The sequence below is a fragment of the Achroia grisella genome, unplaced genomic scaffold, assembly GCF_030625045.1.
Source record: "Achroia grisella isolate CSIRO2021 unplaced genomic scaffold, CSIRO_AGI_Agris_v1 utg719, whole genome shotgun sequence".
Taxonomy (NCBI): domain Eukaryota; kingdom Metazoa; phylum Arthropoda; class Insecta; order Lepidoptera; family Pyralidae; genus Achroia; species Achroia grisella.
The window spans coordinates 1309857-1331059 of NW_026713002.1; the positions used below are offsets into that span (position 1 = coordinate 1309857).

The window sequence follows — 21203 nt, forward strand, 5'->3', positions numbered from 1 at the left end:
TGAATACAAATGTTTGTATTGTACCTGCGACCATCGGAAATAAAGCGGTGAGCTAAACCGCTAGACCACCGAGGCCGTCAAAAATAACTTGTAAAACAGAACAAAAACATACAATTCTGCAAGTTGTTCCGTTATATCACTTAGATCTATCAGAAAATTGAGAAAAGACATCCGAGGAACAAGTGAATGTATAAATATAATTCATTTTTTATACATTAGCCTATATAACTTATATTTACGACGGTTCTTATACATTTTTATAGCGCTATAGTTAATATACAAATATATATATATATTATACTAAAGTTATATATAATGACGATTTAGTTAACGCCACGCAATATAATTCGGATTGAAACATAAAAATATCTTGTTTTTAAAATAATTTATGTAGTTTTTTATATGTTTGTTTTAACACCCGACTCAAAAAAACGCGTCATATATCCTTATCCCTGACGGGCCTTGACAACGTATTCTAAAAAACGGCGAGCACTATAGATCTATATATAGTAGGTTGCAGTACTACAGGTCCAAGCACCAACAATAGTCCAAACAACCCAATAAAAAATATGTCGTGTCATCGTAGCTGTTAAATAAACCGATTATGATGCGTTTTTTTTAAACGTAATCGAGGTGACTTTTAGTAATAATTTATTACAGTCTCTGTTTTGATTCGGGTGTTGATTATAATTTTATATACATAATCAGTTCACTATTGGTTTGATTTTATAAGATCAGTTCATATAAATTATTACCTGCAAGAATTACATTCTAATATATAACATTTTAAATTAAAATATTACAATTATTGATAAATATACAATGAGTTTTTTATTATATTTATATATATAATATTTATTAATACTAAAAAGTAAAATACTCGTTTAGAATCTATGGAAATGTGGCTTGATTCTATACTATTTTTATATAACTAAAAATATATTTTTCGATATTTAATACGCGTGTCAGTAAAAAATGACATATTTTTTTATACACAATTTCTTTAACTCTAAGCACATACAAACAATATTTTTTTTATATTAGTACGGTATAATTTGGTCTTCTAACATGCTTATATCTAATTTAACACTAACTATTTACAATGAAACGGGAGCAACAATGAAAGATATAACTGTCTCACTCTCACTTACTGCATCAAACACAATCCGTCTCTGTCAACGAGTGTAAAGTTACTATAAAACAAATTATTCCTATTTTTATATTATAGCTACATGTGGCATACTTAAATAATAATAATTTCGTTCTTTTTACAGGCGAAGGAAATGGTCATATACATCCATATGACATTAGGACATTCTAAACATTTTACACGCCAAGTGAATGAGGATTGGGGATGTAATAATAGAGAATACTGCCCCATTGCTAGCATTGCACCATGCTTGGTCGACCTCCACGCGGTCCCCTCTGGAAACCTAACTATCCTGAGAGGACCCTACTAGCGAATTTGGAGGACGAAGTATAATAGTCCCATTGCTATGCAATATACTATTTAATTTCTACTAAACAAACTTTTGCCTCCCTATGCCATATGGCAAATATAAAAACAACAGTCTTTCTATAGTTTAGACTATATTTATTTAAAACTGCTAAACTATTTAATTTTAGAATACCATATGAAATTATAAACACCGTATCATACTTTACAACAATGTATAGACAATTTCCTACGCCCGTTTTTAAATAGAACATCTAATAACAAACAAAACTAAATATACTAAATAAATTTTGGACAAGAAATACTTTGATTTTCAACGCCGATCTATGTATAAATCATTTTGTTCGTTTAACTATATTTTTTTTATATTTATCTATATATATATTTATATAACTCACCTAACGAGTATAATTTTCATTTTTACATATTTATATTTCCCAATAATGACACAACTCTATGAGTTAACATTTATTTATTTAATACTTCAATTATATAAATAATATTTATATAGTATAAATATAAAACAAAGGCACCGCCGCTGTCTGCTCGTTTATATCTCTTAAATTACGCAACGGACTTTAATACAATTTTCAGTAATAGATAGTGATTCAAGAGGAAGGTTTATGTTGTACCAGTATCTATAACACAAGCTCTGCTTAACTTGGGACTAGATGGCGCTGTGTGAATTGTCCTTAGATATTATTATTGTTATAAAGTTTTTTGATGTTCACAAGATTCGAATTCTCAGAATAGTAAATCACTACGCTACGTCGCTCTCGTTATTTTCATTTAATTTATTTATATAATTGAAATACAACACTTCAGAGATTCTTTGGTCTTCATATTGTTTCGAGTTGTGTCATTATACAATATCCATAAAACAACATATAATACATGATTTTCGTTATCATTGCAAATAAAATTAAATACAAACGCACGCTTTAATAATAAACTGTATAATTAAAAAAAAATCGACTAAAATTTTTTTTTATTATTATTATAAATGAATTTGCGCTTGGTCTTACCTCATCTGATGGAAAATGTCGATTTTTCTACAATCAATTTAACAACATTTTCAAGTGACCTAATAAATTAGTATTGTTTATAAATAATTACAAATTCATCCCTTTCATTGGAATATTAAAAACAATTATTTTATATACTCATAATTGAATATTTGTTACATCACAAAATAGGAGACAATAAGTGTATACGTACTTATTAAAAATTATTTAAACTTTAATAATTCTAATTTTAAGGTTGAATTTCCAAAGTATTCAATTTTCGAGTTACATCAGTTTAGTATTAAGCGTGTTTGTAACAAAATAATTATCATTATAAGAAATGATTTCAATGCATTTTCACTCGATTGAAGTTTCTTGCATATTTTTTATGACAAATCTATATTATATTAATATATATAGGTCCTACCTCGTTGATATAATACAATAAAAACTAACAAGTCTAAAATAAACGAATTCAACACTGCAGATTTCATCCGCGGCACAATATTTCAAATTGTGAATAAAAGTCCGCCATTTCACAAGCTGGGTCCGCCATTTTGTGGACAAAATCCGCCATTTTGAATTCACTCGCTCGTCTGTGCGTGTTGCTGGGATCACGTGCCGTTGTCGTCGCGTTTGGTGTCTGGTCTCCGGGCGGCCACTATGGTGAGGTCGGGCCGGGAGCGCATGAGTTGCGAGGGTGACGCCGGCTCTGTACTGCCGCCCCCCGTACCACCCCCTCGGAGGGTGTCTAGACTCGCCACGCGAATGGATGGCCATTTGCCGCCTGGTTGAATTAAATAAAAAAACTAATTTACTTCTGTAAGACGACTTTCTTCTTTTTTTTAAGCATTTAGTCCCCATTAATGGGGGAAGGGGACAGATAGCAATGGATATTAATAGTATTGAACCGTGTCAGGTCGCCACATGGGTCCCCCTGAAAACCATCCTCGTACATTTGTATGTATATGTGTAGTGTGTGTCTATGGCTCCTAAACTCCTTTTGTATCTCCAAAACCAATTGACCGATTATGATCTTCGTTGCAATTTATGAACAACTGTTTAGGTTTTTCGAGTTATTTATTATTTTTGTAACCTGCTGTGGGGGTGTTAAATACATAGTATTAACTGTTCTATTTTTTTTGTGTCGGGGGTTACTTCAATTTGTAAATATAAATTGAATATATTATACCAATATTTGGAACTCAGACACATCACAAGAACGAGCAAGAAAATAAGACTATTCTTACTTCTAAACTTTATTGGAATAAGGATTATTTCTATTTATGTATATGTTATATATGATGATTTTAAGTGAATAAAACCTCACTCAGATCAGTTTGTGTTCCGACTGAGGTTATTTTACCAATATATATGAATGAGGATAATTTCTATTTATGTTTATATATATATATATAGCTTGAGAATTCACTCACTGGTGGCTGTGGTTGCCGTGGTGGTGGTGTTACCCGATAAGGCATTTTTGCCCTCGTGCGTGGTGATCACCGTCGCCGGGATGGGGTCCTCGTCCGTTATACTGCCCACTATCACTTTCTTCGGCTGCGAAATGTAAAGTAAGTTATAACCGTTTCTTCTGTGCCTAAACTTTTAATATTTCTATTATTATTTTAAGTCGTTATTAATCTTTATTATTTTTATTTTCAATTGAGGTCTTTACTTTGCTTATTTTGGATGACATGGGGGGTAGGGGAGTCTAGATGTTGATAACATCAACGGTAGTTATTTACTTTTTTACAGGAATGACAACCCTAACATTGTCTTTGGTAAAAAATCAATACATTAATTGAAAAATGTTTAAACTACCGCCTGACGGATACAATTTCAGTCTGAGGGCACCGCTAGGGGTTCGAAACTCGGCTCAGGCCGTCGTAATTTCGATCCCCGTTTGAATTGGACGGGCAATCGATATAAAGGGTTCGAACTGACGGTATATTTGACTAATAAGAGCTGAGTTTCCTGTCAGTTCTTAGCTCTAAAGCACTCCGAAGCAGTAGATTTGACTTATTACCCCATAAGTGTCTGTGATTAGACCTACATGAATAAAAATAGTGATTTGTATAGTATCGGACCTTGTCTGCGGGCGCGGGTGTAGGCGGTGCGGGCGGCGGCGGTGCGGGGGTCTTGTTGCGGGGGGGCGGCTTGCTGCTGTAGGTGCGCGCGCGCAGCTTCAGCGACGGGTCGATCTCGATCGGGATCGGCTCGAACTCTAAACAACGCAGTCCAATATAATATCCAAATATAAAATACAAAATACATAAAAAAGGTTTTTTTTCGGCAAGATATATAAATAGAATAAGAACGTATCACTTATTTAAAAGAAGTCTTTAACCTAACTCTCTATACTCTAATTGTATGTAAAAATATCGGATGTAAAAGTGTAAATTGTAATGTATCCAATTGTAATATATACAAATAGTGTTGTATTCAAGTGTATTACATGTAACTGTGTTATATGCGAGTGTGTTGTATGTTGTGTGTGTTATATGTTGCGTGTGTTGTGTAATACACAGTAGTGTGGAGTAGTAGAGAGTAGCGGGCGTGTGCGAGGTGTAGTGACCTTTCTCCAGCGGGGGCACCTCCGTGATGTACGCGGAGAGGTTGGCGATGCTGACTCCGAGCGCGAGTGCGGCGGCGTCCAGCGACAGTTCCCCGCGCTGCAGCCGGTCCAGCACCTCCGACGGGCCCTTCGCCTGCCAGAAGTCGCGCGCCGTCCTACATCACACATACTATTACCAATATGCTACATTTACTTCCATATGTTATTTTTAGGTCAACGGCCTCAGTGGTATAGCTGTTTAGCACACAGCCGTACTTCCAAAAAGAACAAGATTACAATAATAAATCATTACCGAGTTATATATATTCTCAAATTATCGTTATCACTATTTATGATTCAAAGAAGAGCTTCCTTAGTTTATCTCGCTGATTTAATATTATTAGAAAATAGATATAAGCTAACAGTTTCAGATACTCTGTTAATAATGTTGCTAACTCTTTAAAGAAATAAATTTTGTTAATATTTCGATGACACTAGGGGAACAGATAGAAGAGAATTATGCAATATTTAGTGGTATGTTAATACGCAATTTACAAAGAAGATTAGAAATATTTATAAATTTTATTTGATGATCTATTTTTTAAGTCACATTTCACTTTTTATAGAATTACTAGCAGCACCGATCACGCGTTGCTGTGGCTAACAGTTTCTTTATATATAAAAATAATTTGCAATAAAATAATATTGCGACTATAAATTGAGGTGTAAGCGATCCTATCTTTCAAGTTGGATCAAATTGCACACAATGTGCAAATCAAATTTGCAATCGGTTCAGTAGGAGTTCATCGCAGACAAACAACGTGACACGTAATTTTTATACATAAAAAATTCTTGGTTTCTACTACAATCATTGCTAAGGAATCTTGCTGAAATAACAAAACAATATCTATAATACCAACCGGTAGGGTCTGTTGATACATCCGTACACGTCTCGATACCGTCCGTACAGCGTGCCGTAGCTCACGCCTAAGATCTCAGCCGCTTGTTTCATCTCCAACTCCTTCACACGGACCGCTTCCATCACCTGATAATGTATATTTATTATTTCGAGTTATTTCATAAAACTATTGATGAAGTTCATAAGGGGCTAACATGTCCTACATTAATAAATGATTTTTGAATTTGAATTTATTTATAGTTTTATGTACTACTTGCCAGAAACTAAAATACCATCCTGATCATCTGGATGAATAGCGATCCTCCACTGTTTTCTAGAATTTTTTTGCCGCACAATCACATTGTGGAACTACCTTCCAGCAATGGTTTTCCGAGCCGATACGATATTGAAACCTTCAAGAGAAAAGCTTATTCGTTCTTAAAAGGCCGGCAGAGCACTTGCAATTCCCCTGGTGATGCGGGTGCTCGTGGGCGGCGGTAATCACTTAATGTTAGGTGATCCGCAAGTTCGTTTGTCCCCTATACTATAAAAAAGACCTAGGTTCTGAACGAGCATTAGCTCTGTAACAGAAGTCAGTTCAATACATATTTAAAAAATGTATTTCAGTATTTACATCAGTTGTCTAGTACCCATAACATAACAAGTTCTACTTAGCTTGGAACTAGATGGCACTGTGTGGGTTGTACTGGGTTATTGATATTATTTACCATTAGTACCCGTTGCCACTTACCATTAGTCATTTACCATAACAAAGCATCGGGTTTGTTATAGTAAATAACTGTTGGCATAATTTCTTCATTTATTTTAGGTAATCAACAGCTTATTTACAACTTATACACAATATATAATTTTATATAATTAGTAAAACCAATAACACCATCTAGTCTACGAGAGCGCATATATTAGTAAATTATGATTTAAGTGCTTTATGATGGTTATAACACACGGACCGGAGGCGAGGGCGTAATAGAGCCGAGTGCGTTAAATACGCACGTATATCATACGACCTTTTTCAACACACCTCATGAATTTATCTTTAATAGTAAACTTATATTTAAGTTGGCTATTTAAAAACAATACAGTTAAAGAGGTAACAAACAAGGATAAAGAACATGGATGATGATGATGATGAACAGGATGGTGAATATAATTAGTAAATTATTTTACAATATAATACATAAAAGTCATTTATATATACATACATATAAAAATGTGCTTCTGTGTGTCAGTTAAAAAATAAAAAAAAAATAATATTACATTTAATGACTAAACGCCCATGGTAAAAACGACTAGGGCAGAAAAAACTTACCCTTTTGACGTAGTTTTCCTCCCAGAACTGCGGTCTCCGGCCGTGCTGCAGGTAGTCGCTCAGCTTCACCACATCCGTGAATCTGGGATCCGATGGGCCCGACTTGGGTCCTATAGTTGCTGTAACAAAGCCTATATTATACACTAGCTGTGCCCGCGACTTCGTTCGCACAGCGCACGTAACGGAAGCCCTCAAATATTAATAATTCTTGCAACATTTTTCACTGATGCGTCGCTTCTATTGGTCGTAGTGTAATGTTATAAAGCTTAAAGCCTTCCTCGACAAGTGGACTATCTAACACGAAAATAATTATTCAATTCGAACCAGTAGTTCTTGAGATTAGAGCGTTCAAACAAACAAACAAACAAACAAACTCTTCAGCTTTATAATATTAGTATAGACTAGTTGAGCCTGCGAATTTGTATGACTTTTGTTTGCAAACCGATTACCGAGTAAAATAAACACTTTATTTTAAGATATATAGAATCTTATAAATATGATAAACGCGAAAGTTTGTGAGTATGGATGAATGTTTGTTACTCTTTCATGCAAAAACTACTGAACGGATTTTGATAAAACTTTACAACAATATAGCTTACTGGCTGGATATCGGTCCGGTACGGTAATATTATTCAATGCGCGGTAATCACCGCATGGTTCCATTCACCATTTTTCTTTTTTACCATGTGCCGGCTAGCCCTGGATTTTGTCAGCGTCACACTTACTTTATATTTATCATTACATTTCGTCCAGTTTACATATCTTTTTAAATTATAGCCTATGTGTTATTCTAAAGTATAATCTAAATTATTGTAAAGTTTCATCGAGTTCCGTTCCATAGTTTTTGCGTGAAAGAGTAAAAAACATCCATCCTAACTCACAAACTTTCATGTTTATAATATTACTAGCTAATTGCCCCGGCTTCGCCCGAGTGTACATGTATTATACCTTGCTCTAGAATCACTCTATCCATTAAAAAAACGCTTCAAAAACTGTTGCGTAGTTTTAAAGATTTAAGCATATATAGGGACGGACAGACAGCGACAGCGACTTTGTTTTATACTACGTAATGATTAAGATATATTTTTTTTACAAAGAAACTAGGTACATACGTTTGCCAATGATATAGTCCATCTTGAGTTCTGACGCCGTCGCAGAGGATGACGACGAGGGTGCGGATGCTGCCGCCAGCGCCGCGGCACTCTCGTTCGACTCCTCATCTGTGACCAAATTAAAAAATCATTTATTCACCTAGGACATTTTAGCCGCTTATGAACCTCAAATTTTTAAATTATAAATTTTCCCCTACCCGCCAGTTAAGTATACAGATTCCATTGGGAAGAACTGGCAAGAAACCAATTGAATTAATTCTTTAAAAAGACAATTTATGTACAGTGTATATTTATATAGGTCTCTATGTTTAATAATAAATGAAAATCCCGTGCATGAACAACTGTTGCCATGCACGCCCATCAATCGGTTTTGCCAGGCTGAAGAGGAAACACCACATCCTGTGTAAATGCAATGTTTTTTTCTAAGTTACTCATTTTTATATTAGCTACATGCCAAAAACAAAGACTCGTCAAAATCGTAGCCCACTCATAAACAAAATATCTGCTTTAGAAAATATACCCTCCATATTGAGGAGATAAAAACCATCGCTCCTAAGAATATCCTTCAATTCTTGTCTCTGACGGGATCGCCCTTTATCACAGTTAGCGAGCGCGAGCGAGAGAAATGTGATAAAGATTTATGCAGGTCGCAGTGCTACAGGTCTAAGCACCTGACAATAGCCCACCTCAAAAAAATCGGTTTTAGCATGGAAATTCAAAATGACTATATTATTTGTTTACTCTTCACAAAAATTGTGGATTATTACGCTACGGGGCACGTCAACGTCACGGGCAACGTCGCCCGCTAACGCTGTTACACACACGACATCGTTCTCGCCGGAGAAGACGACGACCTCAATCACACCGTACAGCAGTAACAAAAGGACGCTTGAAGACCGGCAAGTTAGGTAGGCTGGTAGGTAGGTAGGAAAATAAGTAGGTAGTTAGATAACATGAGGGTAGAGTACCGGCGCTGTTGTCGCCGTCGACGCGCAGCCGCGTGTGCAGGAACGAGCCGATGTCTGCGGGCGCGTCGGCCCACTCGTCGTCGGACGCGTCGCGCGACCAGTCGGTCGGATGGGTAGGTAGGTAGTTAGATAACATGAGGGTAGAGTACCGGCGCTGTTGTCGCCGTCGACGCGCAGCCGCGTGTGCAGGAACGAGCCGATGTCTGCGGGCGCGTCGGCCCACTCGTCGTCGGACGCGTCGCGCGACCAGTCGGCCGCCGGCGCCGGCTCCGCGTTCATGCCCCACGCCTCCACGCGCTCCGCCGATATGTCCTGACCACACCCACCAAAGTGTCTTAACTTCTGTTAGTAATGGAATGATGACCCCATTGTTAGCAATGTACCATGTCAGGTTGACCTCCACGCGGTTCCCCCTGGAAACCATCGTATTAAATTCCTGGTGAATTTGCACGATGGGCTAACTGGCCTGACCTCATGTTCATCTTATCATCCTCCACTGGTGCCCCGCCAGCGTAAACCGTCAGCGTAGGCGGGTGCTCCATTTCATTATCAACCCTCAAAAAAAAAAAAAAACGGGTGCACCATTCCATTCTCCATCCATACATCCTTCGGAATGGCAAATCATGAGTAGTACCACGAATGGCACATAACGACGTTATACCCGGGATACGACAACATGTTTATAGGCGATCATTATCAGGCGATACACAAGGTCATGTGGACATTAAGGTAGGGTAAGGTACCTTAATGTCGGCCATGATCTTGTTTGCCATTCATATTTCATAAATAACCCTAAACATATATATATATATATATATATATATATATATATATACTCTCACTCACCAGGTTTCCGTGTTGCCATTCCTGATCTCGATCCCTGTGAACAATATTTCAACATGAATAGGGCATGTACGACAACGAACAGTCCTCAGCGTACATTTACGTCCGTCAAACTATATTTATGCCATGTGCATCTTTAAGTTTTAATAAATAAAAAAATAGTTTTTGGAATATTTGTAGAAGTCCAAGGAAGGTTTTAGTGGTGAGAAAATATGAAGAAAATGCATGGAAAATAGTAAAAGCAACACTTTTTTCCATACAAACTGTTCGTACCTGTCAAACAGAGTCCGTTTATTGCTTTACTAAACTTCAAAAACCTATTACATATTATTTAATTCTGGAGCGGAACGGAGTCCGCGGGTCAGCTAGTACATATTTTATTCAGAGACACAAAGTTCATACAAAAATACAAAGGCCCCCCCTCCTTTGTATTTTTGTATGAACTTTGTGTCTCTGAATAAAATATGTCCTCCTGAATTATACAAAGTTACACTTTGACGATCCCTCCCCTCCTCGGCTTTAACCTGGACCATTCATAAGGTGCGCTTGCCATCCTGAGGATACCCCTAAGAATATCCTACGATTACTGTCACTGTAAAGGTCAGCTGTGGCCAATGGCATTAGAATAGTTCGAAAATAAAAGAGAGTTCTAAGTGTGGTGACTTTAAGTGTTATAATCGAGTGACATATGTATAGTACTTACGATTTATGTGACACGGAATCGTCATCCGTATGTTCCGTGCCGCTTGTAGCCCGACGTCGCTTCGGACTTGGCGATTCACTGCAACAATTCAATTAAATTCAATGTTTTTTTTTCTAAGTTACTCATTATTACATCAGCTCCCTGCCAAAAAGGACCCGTCAAAATCGGTCCAACCATTTCAGAGAAGGATGAATGAATGATTGAAAATTCTTTATTGTTCTCTCTTAGTATAAAAACAAACATTTATATATATTATTAATATATAAATATGTATAAACATATAACATTCTCAGAGGGAAGAGGCAACAATGCGACGGTTATATCGCTGAAAAGCGATTTCTTACAGGACTTACATGTTTAGAGGAGTGATTGACTTGAGTCTGGTCGAGATGTAATAATAATAAATAGTGAGAAGTTATAGCCTAGAGAGATTAGCCGGAACAAACAGATAGACAAAAATTGTGAAAAATGTTATTTTCGTGTATGTACCATATTTATATTAATATGTATGTAGTAAAAAACGGTTATTTCAATACAGATATCCACAGGTTATATATATATATATATATAGTTGTTTAGCACCCATAACACAAGCTCTATAGTCGTATTTTTAATTAGACGAGGTAAACTTCCGTTTACTGTGTTGTCAGTTTTTGATGAAATAAAAATAGTGTTGTGACAAAGTGAATCATTGAAAAAACTCTTTAATAAATGAAATTGCCTCCATTGTCTAGTGAATACTTAGTGTGCCATGCCGATATCGGGTACGGGATACGAATTTTAGTCGTGCTTGGTACATATCAACGAGTTTTCGACGACTAAGTTCCTATAGTTATACCATACTGAATCCGAGTGTTTTAGACAATAGGAAAAAAAAACTTGTAGACTGTCCTATTTCAATGCATCATGTAGTTGAAACTATTGATGTATAAAATATAACATTTATAGGTAGGTAATGAAAATAAAAAATGCTTATAACATAATGTTTTTATTGGAAAATCAGATAAAAAAGCATCACTATCGCTTTCGGTGACATTAATTATAAATCTGTCTGAAACATTGTCGATCATGTGGTCGAGACCATACATTTTGTCTTCTTCTTTAATTATATGAGATATGCAGCTACTCCATTTTTCAGGTGTGATGTGCTGAAGGCCTTCTTCAAAAAGTTTTTTTACTTCTGTCATTTTGAAGGTTTTGTTATTTCTTGCAACATATCCTTTAGCCTGTGCCCTTACCAACTCAATGGGAGTCAGCTAACAGTGGTATGGGGGCAGACGTAAAACAATTATTGCTGCGCTGCCATCTCGTCCACAACATACTTATCGCAATGTTCTTGTTTGTGCTGCCTACAATGTCTATAAGATAGCTTTAACCATTGTTGCTTCAAATGAAATATTTCTGCTCGTTAGCCACTCTTGTATTTTAGGTTTAATCCAAGACATTGTAGGCAGCGATTCTAGTTTCCTGGAGTGGTATGGGGCATTATCCATCACTACTACGGAATTTGGTTTTAGTTTTGCAAGATCCCCCTAAACCACTTCTCAAAGGAATCGGCATTCATCTCTTGATGATAATCTTCTTTATTTTTTTGCAAATCAAATATTAATAAGCTGTCTTCTACGAATCCTACTTCCCCGCCTATATGCCGATAATTAATCGTTTGCCCTTCTCCTGAAGGCTGTTTTAAGCCAGTGGTCAAGCCATCTAGGAAGGCCTTCGGGACGATAAAAGAGAGTCAATCCATGCCTTCTTCGGTGCATGACCTTCAATATAGTGAAAAATATTAATTAATTATCGAAAGTACATAATGTATAGTACTGAAAATTGTATTTACCTTCGTTGATCACAGGTTTCATATGGTCATAAATATACCTTCCTGCCCTTGATAGCCTTTAATTTTTTGAAGATATCGCTAAACATATATATATATATATATATATATATATATATATATATGCTTTGTCTTGATTTTGTGACATATTTGAAATTTAAATGTTTCATAACATTTCTTAATGTACTCCAAGAAAAATTGGGTAAGTCTGGGTCATTATTGACTGCCTTAAGAATCTTTAAGTAATATAAAAAAAAGTTTTTTTTTAAGTAAGGAAGTGCCAAAACGCAATCTTATACTTGGTTTTACAAAGAACATTATGATAGACACAGAATTTACAGTAGAAGGAATGAGTTACCTTTACAATGGTGGGTGATTGATAAAAATTGATTTACTTTTTGCCTTATAGCGGCAAAAGTCTCGTCTAGTTTATCTTTGAAAAACTTAAACTTTGTATTCTTTTATATATATTAGGTTACACCAATTATATAAATGTCAGCTGTTTTAACACATTATAACATTCTCAAGAGGTAGTAAGAAGCTGCGATTTTCTCCTCAACTGGTGTTTGTAGCCGTTTTGTATCATAAGAGCTCGGTTACGTTTAAAGCTATCCGTGGTCTCTTCGATTTCTTGGAGACAAGCTTTGGCTTGACGTGCTTGGTTGAGGATCCATATCGTTTATACGAAACAATTAAACGCAACATAAACACAACGTAACGAAAAACTTAACAAAAATAATAATAAACAGCGTGAGTTCTCTCAGAAACAACATTTATATATATTATTAATATATAGAGAGACAAAATCGCTGAAAACGCGCGCGGCAACAAACAGATATAATAATAAGCCGTCAAAAAGCTAGAGTTGTTACGGAACAAACAATAACTTATATTATTTTCGTGTATGTACCATATTTATATTAATATGTATGTAGTAAAAAACGGTTATTTTATATTACAAACAAACACTCCAACTTTATTTATATGAATTAAAAAAAAACATTTAAATATTTATATCAGTTGTTTAGCACCCATAATACAAGCTCTACTTACCTTGGAATTAGATGGCGCTGTGTGAATTATCCTGATATATTGTTATTGTGGGCATCTCAAATGAAGCGTTAACAACACTCCTGCCTACCTCATTTAGTATTGCGGTCGTGATATTATAAAAAGAAATAATAAATACTTACGAATCTGAGCGATCCCGTTTTGCAGGACTGGTTTTGTCCTTGGTGGGCAGTTTTATTAACGGCGGTGGTCCACCTGTAACATTAAACACATTACATTATCATATTTATAATGTTTTACGTCTATTTTATTATATACTAAATATACTTATCTTTATAAACGATTAATAAATTAAATTCCAACATAAAAATTAACAAATAAAACTCCAAATTTATTCACTCATTGACCATCTCGGTGGTCTTGCGGTTTGGTCGCCTTACTTCTGATAGTCGCAGGTTCGATTCCTTGCACGATACAAACATTTTTATTCGTGTGTATGAGTGTCTGGGTGTTTTCTATGTATACATATTTTACATATAGAGACTATACAACTGACATAAATATTTTTTTTGTAAATAAATAAATAACCCTGGACAATTAACACAGCGCCATCTAGTCCCACGGTAAGCAGAGCTTGAGTTATTGGTTCGATAGGAGTTATCTTTAAATAAATAAATAACCCTGGACAATTAACACAGCGCCATCTAGTCCCACGGTAAGCAAAATATTGTATTATGGGTCCTAGACAACTGCTGTAAATACTTAAATATATTTTTTTGTAAATACATAATATGAATAGAAAACAACCAGGATAACAGAAACGATTATACTTATGAATACAAATTTTTGCATCGTGAGGAATCGAACCTGCGACCATCAGAAATAAAACGGTGTGCTAAACCACTCGAACATCTAGTCATGAAATAACACTATCTAGTCTACGAGAGGGCATATAACAGTACATACACACGAGGCGGAATTTCAGCCCGAGTCAAAAGCGAGGGCGTAATAGAGCCGAGTGTGTTATACGCACGTATATCGTACGATGTTTTCAACACACTTGATTTTAAATAAACTCAACCATAAAACTGTGACGCACACAGTTGCTTTCCCGCCGTTTTACTTTTTTAAAATCAAGTCAGTTCAAAATTTGATAAAAAAAAATAGTATATATTGCGGTTATGAAATATAACTTCACTAATAGCGTTTATAACACACACGTGTTTTATCAGCTGCTTTATCGAATACGGTGAAAATAGATCCACTTTACGAGTGTTAAAAATTATGTAACCTACCGTTAACACTAAACTTCTCCCCCTGCTTTATCTCCGTATCACTATCTTCTTTCTTCATGTACGCGCGCAGTTCCGCCATCGGTTCAGACGCATGCTTCGGCGACGTCTGCTTCGGTGGCGACAGCTTCGGTGACGTATGCTTCGCCGTCGTGTGCTTCGGTGACGATTGCTTCTCTTTTTCTGTACTTTTCTTTTCGTTTGTTGGCACCGCTGTTACTACACCTGTTCCATGAAGTAGCATAATATTATTACGCAAATCAAAAGAATAGAATAGAAAATCCTTTAATGAAAATAAACATATAATTAGGTAAAATCATGGGACCTTATATGGACGTTTTATTTTTATTGAGTCCCGATATATCGGCAGTGTTTCAACCTCCATGATAACGGGTAAACTGCAGAGCGGCGGGTTGATGGTAAATAAAAACTTTTTTATGGACAGACATATGCGTCTACCTTCACACGTCTTTGTTTGTTGCTACTATTGAAACTTAATTTAAACACTTTTGAATAGTCATTGTTAATTTTTTAATATACCGCTTATTCGGAAAGCTATCCCATTACAATTAAGACTAAAAAACTTGTATTTCTCTTTTTAAATAATTGTTGTAACTTTACATGCTCAAGTAAAAATGTGTGAATACAAAATACCAACTAGCACTACTTTAAAGTCAAAATATCAAATACACAATAAGATTAAATCAGTCGTAGTAATAGACAGTTAGTTATTGTGTAACTTTTACGCAAATATAGACATAGATGTATGAAATTGGTTCAGTTAAAATTTGTATGGAGTTTTTTTTCGGACTATTCCGTTATCATGATAAGATGACACGAAAGAGTAATACGAGCATGAGGTCAACCTAGACCATCGTAGCAAATAAACCAATGAATAATCAATGAATGAATGTGTCTTTTTGTTTTTTTTTTACTACTGTAATGCTGTTGGCCGTAGTTACAGCTACACCGGACGATCTTCCCTATCGTCCAGTGAAGTGCTAATGGCACTCCAAACCCGCGGAAGGACTTATGGAGCGGCTGAAGACCAACTCCCGCCTGATGGATACGACTTTAGTTTGAGAGTTCGAACCTCGGCTCAGGCCGTCGTAATTTCGATTCCCGTTTGAATTGGACGGGAGATCGATCGGAGGGGCGATGTTTGTATGGAGGAGTGAATCAAGTCAAGTTGTTGCTAGCAGCTTGTCTACCATTTTTTATACATTTTGTATTTTGATATTGTTTTTTATATGCCACTTTTAACTAGTTCTACTTCTTCACTGTAAGCCCTTTTGGGAAATATACACATTTATTACTGCCTTAAAGATTTTTAATAAAATAGTCGTTGTGTTCCCGCTCCAGTCACACAAGTCAGGGATGGATACTCCGTCAATTTATAATATTAGTGCTTATACATAATTATCCATAGAAACCTGACCTGTGTCGCAGTCGGGCGGCTCATCCTTATTGTTCCACCGGATATCCGTGAGACCCTTGATCCGCAACTCTTCTGCTGTTTTAAGCAAACTCGCCAGCTGGGACTGTACACAAACATTATTCATCATCATTAAAAATAATAATAACCCCGCAAAATTGGGAGAAAAGGGATTGGTAGTAATGTGGACTGATGATCTTATTGTTAGCAATGTAGCATGTCAGTTTGTATGTGTTAGGTATATAACATAAATAACCATACCATCTTATTATGTACTTTTATAACAAATAAATTTCATTTCATAGGACTCACGTGGTGCACGTTCATCTCGCCGGTGTACATGTAATCGAGGAGTGCCTTCAGATGCCTGGGCTCCGCACCGTCTATCACCAGCACCGGCTCGCCCTGCGCCTCGTGGGCGCCCAGCAACGCGCCCAACAACTCCGAACATGCTGCCAGCACCACTCTGAGAACACACCATTTATATTATTAGTTGACCTAGCGAACGTTATTTTGCGTTTACTATTAAAAAATAGGGGTTGGTGATAGATTGGTGAAAATTTAGGAATGTATGTGAACACACCATTTATACTAGCTGATCCCGATAACGTTGTTTTGCCATTAATTATTAATTAATTATTAATTATTAAAATCGCTATTAAAAAACAGGGGTTAGTGAAGCTTAAGGCCACAATATAAAAAAGAATTTAGTTCAAAACATTAAAAAAGATATGCTAATGGACAACCCTTATCACTTAGAGGTATGAATAATATATAGTAGTCGATTTTCAGACCTGCTGAATATGCATATAAAATTTAATAAAAGTCGATAAGTATCGGAGGAATATAGTAACTAACATTGTGTCACGAGAATTTTATATATAAGACTAGCGACGCATCCCGACCTCGCCCCGACCGGATCCAATATTTGTTTAAGTTTTAAACTGTTCGACAATTTTTTTAAATTAACCTTAAGCTATATGTTGTCGCGGTCTTCTGTTTAGAACTCTTAAGGGACAACAATTCCGTAATACAAATTTTTTGCGTAACTTTAACCGATTAACCGCACGCAGCGGAAGCACTCAAAATGAATATTTTATCGCACGTTTTTCATTGCTGCTCTACTCCTATTGGTCATAGTGTGATGTTATATATAGCCTATAACACCCGGGGATAATATACTTTTTTATCAGTGAAAGAGTTTTTAAAATCGATTTCGCAGAACCGGAGGTTATCCCGAAAAAACTTTACCTCTTTATAATATTAGTATAGAAGCATCTATAGACTACCAACCCGTACTGGTTTCGCTCGCAAGCACAAATCTTTAAATTTCTCTACTTGTTCTACACTATACTATTTTTAGGACGTCACTTTTCTTTAATCACTATCCATTGTTGGAAACTGCATTAAAATAATAATGCTATATCGCATTATCTACCAGCTACATATGACAAGTTTTAAAAATAAAAGCTTTCTACATCATAGAGATCGATTAAGAGAAAGTTGGCGGGACTGAAATAATTATTATGTTTATTTTTTCTATATTTTCGATGTTATTTAAGACGTTTAGCAATGTTACAATACCAGCAGGTGCTGTGCGATAAAATTATAATAAGATTGATTAATATGTACACTAAATTGGCTTAACAATAGAAAACAGTTGTGGTCCCACCTGTGCGCCCTGAGGGACACCCCTCTTATATTCTGCGGGTCGACTGTGTCTTTGTTGGGCACTTGTGTGGCGAAGTTCGGCGAGCAGTATAGTGTCACGTCGCAAAATCTCTCTGTAACAGACAAATATAACGTACTTTATTCTCAATTCACTATATATTTTCTTATTTTGATTTCTCCATCCACCCAAAGGTAGTTTGGAAAAGATTGCTTAGCGATAAGATCGCCTTTGGTATCAGTTAATGTATATTTTCTATTTTAATTTTTAATTATTTTTTTTATAAATTTTTGTTTGTTCTGTAATTGGTGCAATAAAGAGTATAAATAAATTAAAAAAAATGGATGACAATGGAATGATGCACCCGCCTGCGGTTACGGTTGACGCTGGCGGGGCACCAATGGAGTATGATAAAATAAGTATGAACTCAAGTCAGTTAGCCCATCTTGGCAAATGATAATTTACCACAATGGTTTCCACGGGACACCGCGGGAAGTCAACCTGACATGGTTGTTAACAATCCCCTTCCCCCGATTCACTATATATATTACTTGTATACTCGTATAGGTTCGTATAACGGTTACCATTTACCATCGGTGGGTAGTTAAAATTCAATTTGATTTCCGTTCATATTATATGAAATAAAAAATATATTATTATATAGCGAAATAGGAAAATTGTATTCCAACTAAAATGTTTTTAACAGTAATCCATGAATATTAAAATTATTCTGATTTATTGCTAATAAATAATAATATCCATTAAAAATAATATTCATCGACTTCCGCAAAATAATATCTTCTATATGACCTAGGTATCCAAATGAATTTATATTTAGAAATATTCAGATAAACGAAATAGGTCTAGAATATTTACAAAACTGCTTAGTTAACTGTGCACGCGACTTCGTCCGCGTGGAATAATGACCTTGGATAGCATTTCTAATTATTTACGCTAATTATAAAATGTCTTGCCAAAGAAAAAAGTATATTCCTTCTAACTTTAAAAATGACGACTTTCCATACAAATTTTCATCCCCTATTTCATTTTACCACCTTAAGGGTAAATTTACAAACTTTGAATCTAATATTTAATCTACATCCTAAAAAATAAGTTTCAAGTTTGTAGCTTAAAAATAACTGTAGTTCCATACCTTTCAACTACTTATAACCCTTTTTTCGCATTAGAAAATATTCTTTCTCATTTAAATAGGTTCAGTAGTTTTGGCGTGGAATCGCGACAGACAAACAGACAGAGTTACTTTCGCATTTATATTATTAGCAAGGAAGTATGGATTACGCTTTAAAAAAGAAAGTAATCATGTAAAAATTACAAAAAAACTATTAACAAACTCATATATCTCTTGTCATATTAAACATAATACATGCAGATTATAAGATAAAATACAACGGCAACGTGATAGAGACACTTTTAAAAAACTAATAAGCAATTTATATTTTATGCTAAACATTCTCAAAATATGCATAAACTGAGAGATTAGGACATATCTCTCGAAGTGGTATGCGATAATTTGATTCATCGGCTGCGTGGCGTCTAGACCGCTTGAATTGTAATTTGTCACAGCAAATACAACATAGTCCAACGCTTCTTTAAAGGCTATACATTTTTTCCTTTAGCAAATGTGGTGCAATGTAACAGAAAGTGGAGACATAGGCGCAATTTTTTACTGTTAACTAGCTGAGGCCGTGACTTCTTACCCATATCTAACTTTTCAGTTTATAAAACTTTTGGAATAAAACAAACACAAAATTTTATGTGAAGTTTGCCGCTATACATTAGAAAATGAAAACCACACTCAAATCGGTTAAGCCATTCTTTATATCATATGGAATAAATGAGCTTGTGGCTCACCTGATGGTAAATGATTATCGCCGCCCGTGAACACCCGCAACACCAGGGGAATTGCAAGTGCGTCGAGGCGTGCTAAGCCAGCAAGCCTCGACGCACTTGCAGAACTTTAAGAACAAATAAGATCTCTTCAATATCTTATCGGTTCGGATTTATCTTTTACTTTGGGTTTTATTACGATGTCGAAGTCCCTCAATGATATAATAGTTTTTCTCAAATATTTTCCATCTACAGAAAACATACATACCAACTAGCAATACTAGCTGTTACCCGTCTCTGCGTTGAATTTAACATAATTTTATTTAAAAAACCCAAATTCCTAAAATAAAAGTATTAAGTTACTCCTTGCAAAATCGGCCCAACCATTTCAGAGATTAGCAAGATCAAACAAGCATATTAATACCGTACGTATATAAGTACCGTATATATACACTTCCATATGCATTTAGTGAAAAGCTACTTGTACTTATACTGTTAATTTGTAATTACAAACAGACAGTTCCATTTTATTTATTTGTATATATATGTAGATGACTGTTAAAGGTCGTTTTGAATTTGACTGTCACCATTTTGGCGACCTTGCGTCATTATCTACCAGACATTCGTATAACCGGTTCTTGTGATACTCCCAGACGGTTTTTGATTTTAATTTTTTGAATTTTTAACTTGCATCTGAAGATTTACGATGTCTAGTTTTTTAATAGACAAATCGACGGTGCCTACTTAAAATCGTATTGACATCTGCATTTATAATTAAGTATATGGACGAGAAAAAGTCTTTAATGTATATGTTCAAAATTAGTTTGAAATTGATAAAAGTGCTATGAATGTGATGAATTCTAAAAATTATTCAACTATATATTATGTTTTATTTATTTAAACATATAACTTCAGTTATTAACATACCTATTTAGAATATTTACAAAACTGCTTAGTTAACTGTGCACGTGACTTCGTCCGCGTGGAATAATGACCTTGGATAGCATTTCTAATTATTTACGCTAATTATAAAGTGTCTTGCCAAAGAAAAAAGTATATTCCTTCTAACTTTAAAAATGACGAATTTCCATACAAATTTTCATCCCCTATTTCATTTTACCACCTTAAGGGTAAATTTACAAACTTTGAATCTAATATTTAATCTACATCCTAAAAAATAAGTTTCAAGTTTGTAGCTTAAAAATAACTGTAGTTCCATACCTTTCAACTACTTATAACCCTT

The 21203-nt window shown here is 35.3% G+C and overlaps 1 protein-coding gene across 1 annotated transcript in view; it reads right to left on the bottom strand.

Annotated features, from left to right (window-relative positions):
• Nucleotides 1–2886: 2886 nt before the first annotated feature.
• Nucleotides 2887–21203, bottom strand: part of LOC131850214 (protein jim lovell) — a 61629-nt gene continuing 43312 nt past the window's right edge. The window contains exons 3-17 of the mRNA XM_059200384.1: nucleotides 18116–18227; nucleotides 16756–16909; nucleotides 16447–16549; nucleotides 15012–15233; nucleotides 13899–13971; nucleotides 10872–10949; nucleotides 10172–10205; nucleotides 9475–9637; nucleotides 8358–8465; nucleotides 7246–7355; nucleotides 5938–6062; nucleotides 5039–5193; nucleotides 4551–4687; nucleotides 3897–4020; nucleotides 2887–3247 (exon numbers count right to left, since the gene is read on the bottom strand). Coding sequence (XP_059056367.1) covers nucleotides 3075–3247; nucleotides 3897–4020; nucleotides 4551–4687; nucleotides 5039–5193; nucleotides 5938–6062; nucleotides 7246–7355; nucleotides 8358–8465; nucleotides 9475–9637; nucleotides 10172–10205; nucleotides 10872–10949; nucleotides 13899–13971; nucleotides 15012–15233; nucleotides 16447–16549; nucleotides 16756–16909; nucleotides 18116–18227 — 1871 coding nt within the window. The 3' untranslated portion in view covers nucleotides 2887–3074. The remainder of the gene's footprint in view (nucleotides 3248–3896; nucleotides 4021–4550; nucleotides 4688–5038; nucleotides 5194–5937; nucleotides 6063–7245; nucleotides 7356–8357; nucleotides 8466–9474; nucleotides 9638–10171; nucleotides 10206–10871; nucleotides 10950–13898; nucleotides 13972–15011; nucleotides 15234–16446; nucleotides 16550–16755; nucleotides 16910–18115; nucleotides 18228–21203) is intronic.